This window comes from Esox lucius, chromosome 20 (genome assembly GCF_011004845.1).
Source record: "Esox lucius isolate fEsoLuc1 chromosome 20, fEsoLuc1.pri, whole genome shotgun sequence".
Classification (NCBI taxonomy): domain Eukaryota; kingdom Metazoa; phylum Chordata; class Actinopteri; order Esociformes; family Esocidae; genus Esox; species Esox lucius.
In genome coordinates, this window is record NC_047588.1 from 12,346,551 (window position 1) to 12,365,152 (window position 18,602).

General features: G+C 45.0%; 1 protein-coding gene across 2 annotated transcripts; it reads left to right on the forward strand.

The window, feature by feature from the left end:
* The first annotated feature begins 827 nt into the window (after positions 1 to 827).
* Positions 828 to 18,220, forward strand: bag6 (BCL2 associated athanogene 6). Of its 2 annotated transcripts, none has more exons than XM_010889916.2 (25): positions 828 to 861; positions 2,332 to 2,425; positions 2,517 to 2,634; positions 2,884 to 3,095; positions 4,916 to 4,987; positions 5,089 to 5,211; positions 5,398 to 5,582; positions 5,805 to 5,934; positions 6,159 to 6,359; positions 8,739 to 8,970; positions 9,607 to 9,657; positions 9,796 to 10,157; positions 12,080 to 12,152; positions 12,367 to 12,665; positions 13,205 to 13,511; positions 13,666 to 13,835; positions 13,962 to 14,015; positions 14,152 to 14,254; positions 14,361 to 14,485; positions 15,070 to 15,207; positions 15,426 to 15,470; positions 15,561 to 15,755; positions 15,848 to 15,955; positions 16,050 to 16,196; positions 17,742 to 18,220. In XM_010889916.2, the coding sequence occupies exons 1-25, from the start codon at positions 848 to 850 to the stop codon at positions 17,835 to 17,837; spliced, it is 3,654 nt and encodes a 1,217-aa protein (XP_010888218.1). In that variant the 5' UTR covers positions 828 to 847; the 3' UTR covers positions 17,838 to 18,220. The 2 variants fall into 2 exon arrangements, with proteins under 2 accessions (XP_010888218.1, XP_010888219.1); XM_010889917.5 differs by lacking the exon at positions 828 to 861 and adding an exon at positions 1,494 to 1,658.
* Positions 18,221 to 18,602: the final 382 nt, after the last annotated feature.

The window sequence follows — 18,602 nt, forward strand, 5'->3', positions numbered from 1 at the left end:
CTGGAAGACCCAGCCATGACCAATCTTCAATGCTCTTACTTTGGGAAGGAGGTTGTTGGCAAAGATCTCGCGATACATGGCCCGTCATCCTGTCCCCTTTGCAGAAAAGCATCCCCAAAGAATGATGTTTCCACCTCCATGCTTCACGGTTGGGATGGTGTTCTTGGGGTTGTACTCATCCTTCTTCCTTCAAACACAGGAAGTGGAGTTTAGACCAGAAAGCTCTATTTTTGTCTCATCAGACCACATGACCTTCTCCCATTCCTCCTCTGGAGCATCCAGATGGTCATTGGCAAACTTCAGACAGGCCTGGACATGCGCTGGCTTGAACAGGGGGACCTTGCATGCAATGCAGGATTTTAATCCATGACAGCGTAGTGTGTTACTAATGGTTTTCTTTGAGACTGTGGTCCCAGCTCTCTTCAGGTCATTGACCAGGTCCTGCCATGTCTAGTTCTGGGCTAATCCCTCACCTTCCTCATGATCATTGATGCCCCATAAGGTGAGATCTTGCATGGAGCCCCAGACTGAGGGAGATTGACCGTCATCTTGAACTTCTTCCATTTTCTAATAATTGCGCCAACAGTTGTTGCCTTCTCACCAAGCTGCTTGCCTATTGTCCTGTAGCCCATCCCAGCCTTGTGCAGGTCTACAATTTCATCCCTGATGTCCTTACACAGCTCTCTGGTCTTGGCCATTGTGGAGAGGTTGGAATCTGTTTGATTGAGTGTGTGGACAGGTGTCTTTTATACAGGTAACGAGTTCAAACAGGTGTTGTTAATACAGGTGATGAGTGGACAACAGGAGGGCTTCTTAAAGAAAAACTAACAGGTCTGTGAGAGCCGGAATGTTTACTGGTTGGTAGGTAATCAAATACTTATGTCATGCAATAAAATGCAAATTAATTATTTAAAAATCATACAATGTGATTTTCTGGATTTTGTTTTAAGATTCTGTCTCTCACAGTTAAAGTGTACCTATGATAAAAATTTCAGACCTCTACATGCATTGTAAGTAGGAAAACCTGCAAAATCGTCAGTGTATCAAATACTTGTTCTCCCAATTGTAAATATAGATGTAGTGCAGATGTTAAATTACTGATATTTACACAACTATGATTTAATCGTCCCTGCAGTCTGAGGTCATTGTTGGAACTGTAAACTCTGCTTACATTGAAATAATGTTTTTTAAAGAATGAGGAAATCATATGGCCTCGGCTCAGTTTGTTAGTGAGGACCTGGATCTCATGGTTTCCCTTACTTCACTACAGTACAGGCGTCGTTTTACTAAAACCCCTCCCCGCCATACCTACATATTTTCAATTAACTGCACTGTTATCAAAAAGAATGCAGATTAAGTAGAAGGTTAGAATGGCATGCCAACTGACTATTGAGTTGCACTTTTGGCTTACTCTTTATCTTTGTCGAACTTAAACTGTCTGCATGAGCACATAACATTTGTTATGTTTGCAACGTCACTGCTGCTACTCATATGTCACGTTCTTTTTACGCAGAGGCTATGTATGTGTAGACGTAGCTACCATCATCATCATCTAGGAAGAACTATCGTTAGCTAGCGTAACTTTACATGTTACACTGAGTAATAAGTGAAGACACGGGAAACATTTTGGCGAAATCGTTTTTTTTGGACTTACACGGGTAGGAGTTATTTAAGTAACTAACGATGTTAGATTGGTAGCTAGACGACTGCATATAGTAGTGATTATTCAGCAAAATGCATAGTACTGTTCAGCTAGCTGGCTAACTAGCACTAGCAAACCTAGCTAACAGCTAGCTAACATTTGAATATAGTTGGCTGTGAAGTATCCAGCAAGCTCATATAATGTCCTGTGTAGTTTATCAAATGTCAGTAATCAGAATGTAATATTGATTGAAACGTCAGGTTTTTTAAATTTGATTTGCAACTCATTGATTTCTATTAAGAGAACGGTGATGTACACATTTTGATAAGCCATTTTGCTTCAAGGCTAGGCTGATATAGTCATGCAGCTAGCTAACGAAGAATGCTAGCTAGCGAGCTAAAATTGTTAACAATTGCAGTACCTAATTCCTTTGTCAGTAACGTCGTTAGCTAGATGATAACCTAAGTGAACATTATAATGCTATAATACTATAGCAAAATAATACAGTAATATTATGTAGCTAAAGTACAAGGTTGAAAACCTCTGGTTATAGTTAACTAGCAAACTATTCGACTATATATTCTGTTTCATTATTGCTATTAACCCACAGTCTTGGTATGGGTTTTACATCTAAATAATTTCGCAGGTACTCTTGTCCAAGCAATAAATTGCCCTATGTGTACACACAGGGTAAACATAACCATGGAGGAACCGGGTGCTGATATAGATGTGACTGTCAAAACTTTGGACTCCCAGAGTAGAAGTTACACTGTAGGTGGACAGGTGAGTTGTTGTTTTACAGTGGGCCTTTTCACTGTGTCCTGTATGTTAAAAACACAGCATATAGTCCTAATAATAAGTGTGTTTTTCTCAGTTGACTGTGAAAGAGTTCAAGGAGCACATTGCCACGTCAGTGGGGATTCCTGTGGACAAACAGAGGCTGATCTACCAGGGTCGAGTCCTGCAAGATGAGAGGACCCTGACAGAGTACAGTGAGTACAACTGTCTGTGGAGCTGCCTGGAATCAATACAAAACTGACACAAGCATGAGATTAGACAGGTTAAAAAGTCTGCTGTCAAGTGTCTGTCAACACAAGGCAGAAATATGCAGAAATCTTAATGTCATGTGTTGAGTCCCGATGCATGTGCTGAATTCCCTTGATGGCAAAACAGATGGAGCACCTGTGTCCTCTAACATGAATATGGTTGATATTACCTGTTCTGTACCCTCAATGACTCAGATGTAGGTGGAAAAGTAATCCACCTGGTGGAGCGGGCCCCCCCTCAGCCCTCCCAGCCAGGGTCGGGAGGAGCGGAAGCCGGAGCACCGCCCACATCCACCACCTCCCAGGGAACGTCCCAAGTGCCCCCACACGACCGCAATGCCAACAGCTATGTCATGTTGGGAACCTTTAACCTCCCGGTTAACGTCATGGATCCTCAGCAAATCCAGGTACAGCTGTTCATTTCCTGACATCTGTGTCTCAGGTGCTGTGTTACAAAGACTGGCCAGTTTATTAGGTACACAAATCCAGTACGGGGTCAGAACCTTCTTTGCCACCGGAACGGCGACATTGAGGCAGACATTGATTTTAGGCATCTGAAACATTTGACATGGATGTTGGACCTTTTTGATGCGATGGCAGCACTCTGTGTCTACTCCAGTACCTGACTCGGCCGCTACAGGTTGGGGAAACTTTTTTTCCTCTCCTCAGTGGTCCAGTGTTGGTGATCGCGCGCCCACTGGAGCGTCTTCCGATGTTCCACCGGTTGGCTTGGAAACACGCCGTGGTTGGCTTGGAATCATGGCGTGGTTGTCTGCTGTAATAGTCCAACCGTGACAAGTGCTGATGCACCACTGTTGTAGTGCAACCTTTTGGTCACTAAACAGTCTATCGCTATGCTGTCTGTTCATACATCTTAAGATAACTCGGTGGAACAACCACACAACTCTGTAGTAAGTACATCCTGCTCAATGAAGGAGCTATAAGCAAAGTCTGTGCTAGAACACAGACAAGACAAAACATTGCGAGTGTTTGTTCACAAAGGCATCCGCTGGGATGGCTTCTCTTTGGATCTCAGTCGTCAACAATTTAAGCCTGCAGAAACTGCTGAAAGCTGACTGGATTCTTTTGTTTGTTGATCTGTTATCTGTGCATGAAAAGCTTAAGAGGGTGTCTATTTCTGTGGTACTAGAACCAGTATGGTGCCAATGAAGATCAAGCCATACTCAAAGTCGCTGAGGTCGCTTGCCTTGCCCATTCTAACTTTCAATTGAACCGTAACAGAATGCCTCTCCCTGCTTTATATAGCAAGCCACACACACAGGCCACTGTCTTTGAGAGCAATCTAATTTCATGAATGGGATGTTGTACCTTATCAGTCTTTGAAGTATTTAACCCCTTGACATTCTTTATATGTGCAAACCAACAGTGTCTCTCGTTCATGTCTTAGCAGACACTCTCATCCACTTTGGATGTAAATGTTAACAATGTTGGTGGTGTAACAGATTATAATGTAAGAGTTTAGCGTGTTACAGTTCTCACCTTTCCCTTCACACGTCGGATTAACATGTCCCTTTTGCTCCCTTGTTTGTTTTGTGATTTGTTTGATTTGAATGAGCCTTTTTTGCTTAGGCATATTGCCTAGTCTTCAATTATCTACTGTACCATCGATCCAGGTGTCTGCCATATAATAACTTTGATAAAAACATTGTACATTAATAACAAGAGCGCAAAAACAAGACTGGTGTGTGAAATCTTTGGACTTGACTGCCGCTGCGTTGTAATGAGTCTTGAAGTGTGTAGCATCAGCGTAGCATGTGAGGTCATTAGCCTATTTCTAACAGCTTTTATTAACAAATATGTACATTGTAGGAAATGGCTGTCAGTCAGGAAACATATTTTTTTATCTGTCAGATACATGGATGTTAGGTTATAGCCAAACACATTTCATATGATGTATATGCATGGACACAGGTACTTCATCCCAATAGGAGAGAAAATTACTGTCCAGCCCTCCAATGCTTCACTGAGTAACCCTTCATATTTCCAAGACTTCTAGTCACTGCATTATGTTATCAGTTCTCATGAAGGGCTAGAGTTTACCTTAAAATCTAAAATGGCTGTCTAGGTATGATAACCAATTAACTTTTTACTATTCAGACTTACTTGACATGGCTAACGACCTTTTTAACCTGTTGTTTAGTCATATGTTCTGGGAGACTGCCGGATCAGTTCTGATATGCATCCTGTATGGCCTCTCACTATGTAGATGTCGGTCCAGCAGATGATGTCAGGTATGGGGGAGAACGCTAGGAACGCCAGAGTCAGCACCAGTACTGGGGTAAGACATGGGAAATGTGATGTTGTCTCTCCTGTTGTCTCTACAGAACGCTATGAATGTACATTCTGTATGCCTGTCATGTAATCCTCCACATTTCTCAGAGCAATGGTTCCATGAATGTGCACATTGATGTGGACCAATCAGTGCAGAGTGAGCCCAGACTGAGACTGCTATTGGCTGAGAACCTGCTGAGGGACACCAATGCTCTCATTCAACGGATGGAGGTGAGACTCCCAGAGTTCTTTAAGAGTAGAACACCTGTTTTTTTTAACGAATACACTGGCTCAAGTATTTTGACAAAATGTTTTTATTCACTGATTTTCTAAGCACTCGGTTAGGCTGAATAATTATTCCTTGGAAATAACTGACAGATATCCCCGTGTGTCTGCCACCTTCTGTCACTCCCTCAGGGTCAACCAAGTGACACGTCCTCCCAACCAGACTCTGCCGGCGCTACTGTCCCTCCTCCCTCCTCTTCCTCCTCCACCCCCTCTCCCTCCACCCAGCCCATGGACATGTCTCCCCCTCCAACCACCCCCCCTCCATCCTCCTCCTCCTCCACTCAGACAGAGGGAGCCGCCCCAGCTGGACCCAAGTAAGACACCTATCCTGTAAACCTTTTTCTGTTCGGTGCCCATCCGTGGCGCGCGCCGCGTCTTCCGTTTTCTTTGGTGTGCAATTTGTGACGTGTTAGGGTCACAAACCCTTGCTGCCTATTTTTTCAGTCCAGTATCTCCTCAGCCTACCGATTGTGGTTCACAGGATCTGTGATGTATGTAAATGGGGAGATCACTCAAGCCCTCTCTTCCCTCCGCAGTCACCCCAGCCCCGCGGAGCTGGTGGAGATGATGTCAGAGCTGAGGAGGGTGGAGGAGAGGCTGCAGCCGTTCATCCAGAGAATGCACACTATCCTGGAGACTGCAGCGACTGCAGAATACGGCAACACTGTGAGGGTTTTCTCTTCATTCCATTTTTCATAGCTTAGGGAGCATTGTGGTAAAGCGGAACACGTTTTCACTGATCTACGTTGGAAGCTGTTGCTGTATTGTATTTCCGTCCCGATTCGGGACCTGTGCTCTTTCATACTTTCAAAGTTTTCATTTACCCGTCGAGACCAGCCCAACAAGGTGTCCCTCTCACTCAGGGAAACGTCATCATGTTGTTCTCACAGGAGCGGGAGGAGGACCAGCGCATTCTCAACCTCGTGGGCGAGGCCCTACGTCTCCTGGGCAACGCCCTGGTTGCCCTTAGTGACCTGCGCTGCAACCTATTGAGTCCCGCCCCTCGACACCTGCATGTGATCCGGCCCATGTCTCACTACGCCTCCCCAGTCAGCATGCCGGGAGCCATGCACCAGCACATCCCATTGCACGTGAGTCCCCACAAGCCGGTGCTGTCCTGCTGTCAAGCTGTTGCATTGTTCTGACCCGGGAGACAAATAGACATGTGAAGTTCTGGGGAGTTTATCCACAGCGCTGTGAGGAAGTATGTGTGAAAGTTGGGTATTTTCTGACTTGACCGATCAAGGAAACCTAATTCAACAATTACAAATATGACACTGCAATCTTTTCTGCCAAAAAAAGTAAACCCCTACCTTAATCAACTTGTCAAATAAATCGCAAAAATTTGAATTGGATGTCAATAGAACATTTCCAGCCTGGCATAAAGATCAGAAATGTAATGTTTATTGTGCAGGCCCTGACCAAACGAAGGATTAAGTCTCTCAAATGAACAGGGAACAAGAGATCTGCAGAAGTCGAAGGAGGACATTTGTCTCAATGTAAAAGTACCTGAGTCATCTGTCAGAGGGTGGGGGTTTTATGCTTTGAGTTCAGGGCTTCAACTTGCCATCATTGCATTATCCATTGATTACATGGTGTACCAGAGAATTCCTGAGGAATCTTTTGAGTATCAAAAATGAAACAAAAACCTGCATCAGGATAATTATAAAAAGTCCACAACAGTATTTGCTAAAAAATAAGGAATCCAAATTCAGAGCCTGGGTCTTAATCCTCTAGAACTGCCGAGAGGGCCAAGAAAGCCCAGAAATATTACAGTCTAAGCCGTTCTGTAGGGAGAACTTGGCAAAAGAAAGTGATGAGAAACTGAAACTGTTACAAGAAACACATGGCCACAAGGGGGAAACACCAACTACAGTTTTGCCCAAATGTTTGCATAACCTTGGAGAATTGGTAATATATGTGCCATTTGTAAAGAAAACATGAGTGAGCAGGCAAAACAAGTCTTTTATTTCTTATGGGATTCACATTTAACTAGGTCATAACAGAATGTTGCCATGTTTTGTTTTATGATTGTGCCAAAGATTTTTTTTTATTGACCCCTGTTCAAAAGTCTGCATAAGTCGGTGTTCTTAATACTGTGTATTGTCCTCTTGAGCACCAATAACAGCGTGCAGTCTTTTGTAATAGTTGTCTATGAGGCCCCTGAATTCTTGCAGGTGGTATGGCTGCCAATTCATCTTGGCAAAATGCCTCCAGGTCATGCAAAGTCTTTGGTCGTCTTGCATGAACCGCACGTTTGAGATCTCCCCAGAGTGGCGTTTTGCCAGTATTTTCTGATAACATGCTGTATTCATCTTGCCATACATTTTCACAAGATTCCCTGCTTTTAGAGCTCACCCCCCCCCCCCCCCCCCCCCCCCCAAAACATCAGTGAGCCACCACCATGCTTCACAGTGGGGTGGTATTCTGTTCACTATAGGCCTTGTTGACCCCTCTCCAAACATAGTGCTTATGGTTGTGCCCATAAAGCTCTATTTTGGTCACGTCACTCCAAATTAGTGTGCCAGATGCTGTGAGGCTACAAGATGCTGTCGGGCATGTTGTAAACAGGCTTCTTTCTGGCAACTCGACCATGCAGCTCATTTTTGTTCAAGTATTGTCGGATTGTGCTCCTTGAATCAACCACACCGTCTTTTTCCAGAGCAGCCTGTATTTCTCCTGAGGTAAACTGTGGGTTTCTCTTTGTATCCCGAACAATTCTTCTGGCAGTTTTGGCTGAAATATTTCTTGTTCTACCTGACCTTGTCTTGGTATCAAGAGATCCCTGAATGTTCCACTTCTTAATAAGGGATGGAACAGTACTGATTTGCATTTGTTAGCTTTGGATATCTTTCTATATCCTTCTCCATCTTTTTAAAGTTTCATTGCCTTTTGACAGTTATTTTCTGCTCCCCATGGCTCATTATCTAGCCTGTTCACAGCATCCATGTGAGAGCTAACAAACTCAATGACTGTTTATACACAGACACTAATTGCAATTTAAAAATCCACCTATAATTGCCATTTTCACCTGTGCGTGTCTGTAACATGGCCAAACATTGAAGGGTGTGTAAACTTTTGATCAGGGCCTTTTGGGTGATTTCTGTTATCATTATGATATAAAAAAGAGCAAAATAGCAATGTGATAAATGTCTTCATATGATCACTATCCTTAAATAAAAGACAGTATTTTTGCGTGATATTTTGAAAATCAATGCCAAAATGTCTGCCAGGGCATGCTAACTAATGAGCACAACTGTATTAACCCTAGACATGTACTTAACTATTCAGCAGAATTGACTTTAAGTTACATTTATCATTATGGTATTTAAGATAAAGATCAATAATTAGTAATATTCTTAGTTTCACTGGTGTGCTTCTTCACAGCACTAGGTAAATAAGAAGATTTTATATAGTTTATATCGTCATTAGCCAGTGGGACACATTCTAACTATCCAACTCGCCTGCAGATGAATCTGGGAGCCACGGTCACCATGGCGGCCAATGGCAGGCCTGCCACCGAGGGACAGGCCCAGCCCAGTCAGGCTTCCGGCCAATCGGAGCAGCAAGGTCAGGGACAGACCTCTCCCTCACAGCCTCCCCCGTCCAATCAGCAGGCTGGACAGGGACAGCCTGGCCACCGGGTCATCAGGATCAGCCACCAGACAATGCCGGTGGTCATGATGCAGATGAACACGGACGGTGTGTTGTCCCCTACCTGCCACTGATTGAATGCTCTAACAAAGTGTGTCCTTCTGCTTCTCCTCCACAAATAAACCATCTAACTCTACCATTGCATCTTTTCCGTGTTGACAGGTGGCACATGACAGGGACTTTTAACAACGTTCGAAATACAGGCTACATTCGTTCTGCCTAACAAAAGTTTTAGTTGAAATACATTTAATTTAAAGAGTGCCCCCCCCCATTTTAAATCTGCATTTAGGTGAGGAATGAATCCATCCCAGGTGCCTGTTCTAATGAACAGGTCTGATCACATTTCAAGTGTTTTCATTCCCATGTCTGGGTTGTTAGACTGTCTAGAATCCATTTGTTTTACCACTCATAACTGTGTGTGTGTGTGTGTGTGTGTGTGTGTGTGTGTGTGTGTGTGTGTGTGTGTGTGTGTGTGTGTGTGTGTGTGTGTGTGTGTGTGTGTGTGTGTGTGTGTGTGTGTGTGTGTGTGTGTGTGTGTGTGTGTGTGTGTGTGTGTGTGTGTGTGTGTGTGTGTGTGTGTGTGTGTGTGTGTGTGTGTGTGCGTGTGTGTGTGCGTGTGTGTGTGCGCGTGTGTGTGCGCGCGTGCGCGTGCGCGTGCGCGTGCGCGCGCGTGCGCGTGCACAGATTCTGGTGCACCTCAGCCAGCTGGACAGCCGAACGCCGCCGGTCAGCCTGGTGAGTCTCATCAACCCTGTGATGGCGTCCTGGTTTTATGTCATATCGGTGGCTGTGTCTCAGAACAACAGACAACTTCATAACAGAGATGCTCAGTACTGAATCACTACGACCCCACGGTGCCCTCTCCTTCCCCAGGTTTCCAGATGCCCTCCGGGGTCCAGATGAACCCTGACTTCATGCAGTCCATCATGCAGCAGATCGCCCAGTACACCGAAGCCGTAGCTGTGGCTGCCGCCACCGGGGGCGCCATGGCTGGCCAAGCCCCCCAGCCCACACCGCCTGGCTCCACTGCCACCTCGTCCTCCACCAGTCCCGGCACCCCTACAACCACCCCCACGGCCCCACCTCCGCCTCCTCCAGGGGCCTCCCAGGCCAGGGTGGTGTTCACCCGTCCCGCCTTCGCGCCCAGGATCCCTCAGCCAGCCTTTGGCACCCGTGGGGCCACCATCAACCTGAGGGCCACTGTGCCCCCAATGATGGGCCAGCAGCCAGGACAGGTCAGCTTGGCTGCGAACTAGAGTTTTGGTGCGCTTATGGACTTACTGTCCTGTCTATGTAGGGTCAAGATTAATTGCTTCTAGAGTTCAGTCACATGATGATTTTTACTTTCTATTAGATGTGGGGTCCATGAGTAGCGCCGTGTTGTAAGTCACTGTCTCGTCATACAGGTGTTTCATTGCAGCCAGGAGGTAATATCCTGGTTGAGGTATACCCAAAATGCCTCAGGGGTGTCTCAGGGCGGTGCGAATTGGCTCTGCCTCTTCATTGGTTGTTGGGATGGATGTTGGACAGGGTTGCTTCACCGACACAGCTTCTGGTGACTCCTGGCACCTGCCGTCTCACCTGGGGTCTTTGACCAGGGAATGCACTTTGTTTCTGGGCTGGTTAAACTAACAGTGTTTTACTTTCACAAATCTGCTGGGGAGTTGTTAACAATGAGCAAGGCCATTGGATATTGAAATTGGGGCAAAAATGTAATGTGTCTGGCTTTGAACAGGTTGGTCAGACTGTTTTTGCCAGAATGCGTAAGCGGAGGCGGCCTAGAAGAGCGAATGTCTCTTACTGAGTGAGTCCGTCCATCCCTGACAGACTGACTACACCTTGTTAAATAGCATAGTGGTTAGAGACGCGGACTACTGAACAACAGGCCCCGTGTTCGACTCCCGTAACAGTCTAAACACATTATGCCTGAGGTTCAGGACAGACAAAAACTTTGCTGGTTATAACCCTAAGGAGATGTGTAATAGGAAGCCTAAAATAAAACAGTTCTGGTGGATATTAGGATGTGTTCAGGATAGACAACCAGATCGCTGCTTACATGATTCTCTTGTCTTTTCACTTGACAAAAGTCAGTTATCGTCACCTATATTTATAGATACTCAGTGTCATTCACAAATGGCTAATTAGCTGTTAAAACGGCCAGGTGGTAAAAGATGATTTGTTCAGAATAGACAAAAACTTTGCTGGCTACCACCTTCTGTAGCTACGGAAATCTAAAATGAAACTGTTTACTGTAGTGAAGGCCAAATGAGGCTTCATTAGCGTTATTTTAGCAGCAGGATATTATGCTGGCAGCACTCAGATTTTCATTATCACAATAAAAGCCATAATATAAATGTAGAAGGCCATATAGTTAATCTGGTATGTAAAAAAACAGACAAGAACAACATTGGAACAGACATTAAACATAAAATGAAAGACTAGATTAACTATATTGCCTTATATAGTTCAATGATTGCTTTTATTTTGAAAAAGAAAATCTGAGTTAGCTAGCATAATAACCTACTGCTAGAAGAACGGCCATCACTAGTTTGCTGTTATATTGCCTTTTTCTGGTGGATTTTTGAATTATGTTTTAGGATTTCTTCAGGATAGTCAAACACTTCGCTGGCTACACAATTCTCTCTTCTTTTAACTTGACGTAAAAGTCCGTTATAGTCACCTATATTGATACAGTAATTATTGTATCAATGTCATTCACGAATGGCTAATAAGCTGTTAGTTAAAATGGGCAGTTAATAGATGCTATTTGTGTTGGGGGTAAAATTAATAAGAAACGTTACAAAGTTTAACACAATGCGTAATGGCGTCTAGCGACATTACTGGGTAATAAGCTTATAAAACGGCTAGTGGCAAAAGTCATTCAGTTCATAGACACTATTTGTGGTGGAGGTTAACTTAATAACAAACGTTACTCAGTTTAACACTATGGTTAATGGTGTCTAAAGAAATATTCAAACTTGATCTTAATGCGTGACAATATTATATAATGTCAATATGCGTTACTAAAAAAATAGCCTTGCCTGTTTTCTTGTTTTATTGTTTGTTTCTTTTTTTTTAAAGTATTATCTGGCCTCAGTTTCAGATGCCATAATGCCTGCAAGAAATTCTGTGTTGACACATGACCTCTCACCCATAGGCCTTCCCTCCTGCTGCTCTCAATCAGATGATCAGTGGACTGGTTGGACAACTCTTGATGCCTGGACAAATGGGTATGCTGGCTCACTGTACACCACAATGTTCTAGGGGATTTTAGGAAATGTTTACTAGTTACAAAAATAACACTTTTTTTTTTTTTTTCTTTGAAATAGTTTTTGGTGTGTTACTTTTCCTCTAATTTATATTTACAATTTTGTGTTATTAATGTTTTTAAGTGCTGTTTGCCAGTTTAAATCATTAACCAGATTGTTCCTCTCTTTCACCCAGCTGGTCAGACAGTGACCCCCGCTGCTCCTCATCCCTTCTCATCATCCTCCACCTCCTCCACCACCTCCTCTGGCCCGATTCCCACCCCTGCCAGTGGCACCAATGTCCCCCCTGGCCAGCTTGGGTCTGCCCCCACCGTGACCCAGGGAGCGCCTCCTGATCTGGCCCAGCTCTTAGGCTCCCTACTGGGTACAGCAGGTGTGGCCCCTGGGGCCATGGGGCCTGGAGTGCCCCCCCCCATCACTGTGACCTTGCCAGGAGGGCCTGCCTTCATCCAGGGAGTGTCTGACTTCATGCAGGTCAGTGTCTGGGGCGGAGTTTGTACTGTATGTGAGGAAGTACATTTGTGGCTTTTCTAGCCAGTGGTGCCTGTGCCTGTTACAACAGATTGTTGGAACTAAGAGCATCTAATCCTTCTGTGGGAAACAGTGGAACACAAATCGCCATGGGCCTCCTCAGTGGCACAAGCTGTCTAAAGTTGTCATTATAACCCGGGTTAATTCCCTGTGTACACCATACATATTGACCCTGGGGGAGCAATTGCTGGCAAGGGATGCCTTGTAATGTCAAGCTGTGGTGACTCCTAGTGGCAAGTCAGACGCTTGCAAGGGAATTGGAGTCTTAAGCTCTGAGGAACACTCCCCTCCAAACGCATTTGTTGGCTTTATGCACTTTGTATAGAAGCAGAATTACTTGATAGGACATGTCTCAGAGGGAACTCCCTACCTGTTCTGTGGTACAGCCCCAGTCATTCACTGGATATTACAACATTGGGAGGGAAAAATTGTATTGTCTTCTAGTTTCCATTTTTCATACAGTGTATTTTCTATTCTTTCAGGCCTCCGGACCAGTATTTCAACCAGCCCCTACTGGTGCCCAGCAGCCTCCTGCCTCTGGCATCCCCACCCCTCCACCTACAGCCAACCCTTCCCCTGCCACGCCTAACCTACCCACGGGGGATGGCGCCGGAGCTCAGGGAGAGGCCCTAAACCCGGAGCTGTTCACAGGGATCGTCCAGGGGGTCCTGTCCACCATGATGGGGTCCCTGGGCTCACCTCAGAGCAACACAGAGAGTATCGCCCAGTTCATTCAGAGGCTCTCTCAGACCAGCAACATCTTCACACCCAGCACCGGCGATGCCATGGGTAACCCTTTCTGTCCCGACCGCATCCACTTTCCGTCTCTGTCGGTTATGTGTCCCTCCCTCAGTGTGATTCCTTCTATTTCCTTTTGTTTTCCCAGTCGGAGTCTCTTTCTCTCTCCTCTGTTTTCATGCAGTTGTCTACCGCTCTCACTCAGGTTTCTTTGGCGATCTGCTGACCCTGGTGTGTGAGAACTTCTCCATGGTGGACCTGGTCCTGCTGCTTCATGGTCAACACCAGCCCCTGGGTCGCATCCAGCCCCAGCTGGCTCAGTTCTTCACCCAGCACTACCTCAACGGGAGGGAGCCCACCGACCAGAACATTGCTGTGAGTGTGTTGCCTTCTACATAACCACTTTCCGGGTGGTTATTCAGGGTCAACACTGGGCTTGCTGAGTTACTCGATCAGTTGCTTCCAGGTGTACATTTCGTTTCCCTCTTTCTCTGATCTCAGGCCGCTGCCGACAGTCTCATCAATGAACTTGAGGAGTACATTACTGAGAGCTTTGTAAGTATTGCAGTGAATGCTGTCCATATTTCAGTCTGCAGTCTTTGAGTCACTCACTAATATCAGATTCAGTTGAATCATCCTCGGCGGTCAGTTAGAGGCGAATCCGTCCATTATACTCTTGTTTGTGCTTCAGTCTTCAGTGGCCGTGTTGGAAGGCGTTGACATAACTCGGACCAATCTGTCCTTCTTCAGACAGCAGCTGACGCGCATCGCCACCCACATGCTACGCTGTACAGGTAACCGTCTTCACTTTGATGTCTAATGATGTCGTTCGACGCAGTTCACCTTGTCCTGTGAGTGTTGGAGCCGTTGTCCAGCGCTGCTTTGTTTCCACTGGTGCAGATCACACGTTTGGGCCCCGACTGCTGCAGATGAGCAACCAGGGTCTGTTCGAATGTCTCGCCCTCAACCTGTACTGCCTGAGAGGAGAGCAGAGTGCCCTCACCTCCGTCATCAACCACCGCATAGTCAGTACACAAAAACACACACGATTTACTGACCATGGGAATCGGGTCACAGCTAGAAGGATGCTTGTAATGTTGATTGGGAACACATTGCCATGGGTTCATATTATTTCAGCATGTTAGATTATTCTGTTTTTCAAAAACTTGTTGAATGTGCACGTCACGGTAATCTGTAATTAAGAAAATGACAAATTTGGAGAGAAAGACGACCCGGCCGGTGTAGCCAGCGACACAGCAGAACTGGCAAATTTGCTAGCTAGCTATCAGATGGGAAACGAGCACCAAGTAAGAGTGACATCACCAACACTAGCAGCATTCCTTCTAGTCGTGATCCCCTGTCTCTCTGTCTTTATGGATCATTTCTCCTTCCTAGCATTCTGTTTTGCTCTAGTCTCCTCCAACTTGCCCTCAAAAGTCCCCATTTTCTCTCCTTTTTTTCCTCAACACTCTTCTTTCCTCTCGTTCTAATAAGAGATTTCCAATACTGTCAATTGATTTGGGGGGAAAATGAACTCCTTCGAATAGCTGTAGTCGGTGACTAGAGTGCGAGGGCTGAGTGTGTGCTGAGCCCTCTGTCCCCGTTACAGAGGAGGATGTCTGCCGACATGAACCCCAGCCTGGTCAACTGGCTGACCAGCATGATGACCATGAGGTTGCAGGTCATCCTGGAGCACATCCCTGTCACCCAGGACCAGATCCAGCATTACGTCATCCCCACCCAGCAGGTAGCCCACACAAAGCTCAGAGTGTCATGTGCATCCACCCATACTGGCTTTCTGGAAACGGACGCTCTCACTTCTGCATATGTTGTTTTTTTCTTTTTTTCTTTACTGGCCCAAGTCTAACAATAAGCTGTTATGTCGTTTGGTAATCGGTTATGGTAGCGCTCAGATTCCGCTACCACAGTCCACTCAATCGACATGTCGTCATATGTCTTTCCCAGGGGGATTCTAGCGTGCAGGAGCCTGAACGTGGCCAAACTATGGAGGTGAGCATCTCATTTATCTTCAGTAGTGCTGAATATTCGTCAGTGTTCTTAGATGTGTTCTCTGCCTCCTCTGTCTCCTTCCCACCTCAGATGGAGGACAGCTCCTCCCCGGCCCCGGCCACCACGGCGGAGGAAGCCATGTCTGGGGAGACCAGGGAGAGGCCTGGGGAAACGGGGACCAGCGGAGGGGCTGCGCCATTGGCTGTCGCCATGGCAGCGGCCGAAGCCAGCGGGAGGGAGGAGTCTGGTAGAGAAACTGAGGCATGGACAGCTGCTGTCCCTCCTGTAAGAACGCTGTTTTGCTCCCTGTCTGACTTGCTAACCCGACTGCCTCAGTGCCTCACTTCCTGTCTGTGCCTGTCTGTTCTGTGTGGTAGGAGTGGGTGCCCATCATCAGACATGACCTCATCAGCCAGAGGAAGATGAAGGCCCAGCCTCCCATGTCTGATGCCTATTTACATGGGATGCCTGCCAAACGCAGGAAGGTAAACAGACCGTCCTGTGCACGGACCATTTGAGTTATGTATAAGCTCAGCCCTGATGGCCTCATAACGTGTACATTTGGGCCTCCTGTGTCAGACAGGACAAGGGGACGGAGCCCTCCTCTCCCTCTCCGATTCAGTGAGCAGGGCAGCGAGGACGGCAGGCGTCAAGCCAGTTACTACCCCGGAACACCTGCAGGAAGAGCTAAACAGCCACGAGCTTCAGGAGGCCTACTCAGAGCAGGTACAGCCCTGTGCTCCAGTGTTTTCCAGTCCTCATGTACCTAGCCACTTAGACCATAGAAGCGGTGGAAAGCCAGTGTGTGCCAGTAACGCCTTGCAAAATGTCAACTCAATCAAATGCTTTGCTTTGGCGACGCTTCAAAAGTTGCTGAGAAATGATAATAAACATTGCTAGCTACACACATGACTCCAGCTCGATCCTAATATCTATTGGACCACTTTAGTTAACTTTGCCAAAAAGATGGACAGGCTATAACTCACTATTGAACCACAGTGTGGATCTCATTGGGTGTTATTACAACAGAGCTGGCAACACTATTTCCCTGAGGACAAGTCAACAGTCCAAGGATCCTAGTATTCACCTTTGCAATTCATTTGGAGTTCAGAACACTAACCTGATCCTAGATGATTGAAATTAGAAGAAACAACTAGAACCATTCATTTTCTCCACTTTCTGTTTCATTACATCAGACTGTTGGCCATGCTTGGTAAACTAAAATGTAACTGTAGCCAGTAGGAAGATGCCAAAACCTCTCTCTCCTCTTCAGGATTTAGGCATGGTTGTATTGGTTCATTTAGTCTACTTTATGAATAGAGCACACATCTCCCAAAACTAAATTCTAAATTTCTTCCATGTTTTCATTCATCTCAAGTGTTCATCAATGCATTTAACCAATAACAGACATGTGGAATAAGGTTTTTCTTGAAATGTACCATCCATTTGGAAGCTTAGCACTTTTAGCCTCCCCTCTCAAATTACAAACACAAAGGTTTCCAGATCGCTGAGGCATGACAATTTGGAGGTATAGCCTGGTGAAACTATCAAGTACCCAACAGTACTATATTGTAGACTTGGGCAAGCCCACCTAATCCTTTATCCCTTAAATTGGATTGTGTAGGTTTTTCCAGGGTAAGAACAAACGTGTGCTCCTTGGGATATTCTGAGAGTTGGGAAACAATACTTGACTCTCTTAACACTGTTGGTTTTCTCCTCCAAACACAACTGACCAGGAACACCTGTTGTTCAAATTGTCACAATAGCTTTGGTGCCATGAAATAGGGGGACTATGTATTCAGGGGTGATAATCTGACAACTTTGGAGGTGACAATTATATGAAATGTTATTATTGAGGGGGACACCAAAAGTAGTGCTGTAATACTGTTTTAGTTTGCGCCATTGATTGGCTCACTACTATAGCTCTGCAAATTCAGCTATTGTGTGAACCCTACCAACATAAAACAAACTTACTGGATTACCCTCACGTTAGCTACGTGCAATGAATGCCTTTCAGACGGTTGACACGAACACGATCACCTTGCCAGCTAAGGAACAATACATTGCACTGAGCTTCTCTTATTGACTCGAAATTGAAATTATCATCGTTTTCTCCAGGATGTGGGTGGTTGTTTCAATATGTATATAAATACCCTAAAATAGAAGCTTGTCTAAACTTTAACATTTTGATTTCAAATCCCCAATATGAGTATAGAACAAACAGCAAAAACAACCCTATTGTAATGTTGGTGCCTTTGTCCTTTGTATCAGATGAAGAAAGACATAAAGAAGCGAGTGAGAGAAGACCCTGACTTCAACACTCAACAGTTCCCCAACACACACAGAGCTTTTTCTTCAGACTCATAACCTGACCACAGCTGCTTTGCCTTGTACAATTTTACACAAACCCAACCTGTACACATCCTGCCCTTTTTATCACTCTGTATGACAGAATGCTGTTTTACCTCTACCAAAATGTTATACCATAGACACCTTAGTATTTCCTTTTTAAATTCCTCCTATGATTTATTTTTCCAGTGCCTATTTATTGTTTTTGTTCCTTTTTGTTTTCTGTCCTCCCAGTCATGGAATACTTAATGTTGGTCAGATGTTTGTGTTTCTGTTAGCCTCCCTGGGGAAAAAAACAGCTTTTTATTTCAAGTGTATGCTTTCATGGGATGAAAAATAATTGCTGTTTGGTACATGAATGTAAAAGTGTGCTGAATAAAGAACTTGATACAAATTAGAAAGTCATTGTGTGTTTAATAGTGGCTGTGGAGAAGTTGTCTAGGGTGATGGTTCTGAAGTGTGGGGGCAGGTGCAGAGTTAGTGGAAGCTGACAAACTGCAATAAATGATTAAACTCCATGAAAATAAATATTGGATTAATATCCTCCTTTTATTAAGGATAATGTTGAATTAAAATAGAGCAATAATGTTATATGGTTTACTCCTAAGCCTTAATAAATAAGTAAAATACATAACGTAATCAGTTAGTGATGGTATGCTCTCATTCAACAGTTGAAATATAACCTTGGAAATATTCCAGATGCTTAAATGGATAGTTTACCATCATTCTAACGTCACTTTGGAAGGTTTGATTTAGTTTTCCTGGCTGTTTTGAAACATTTTT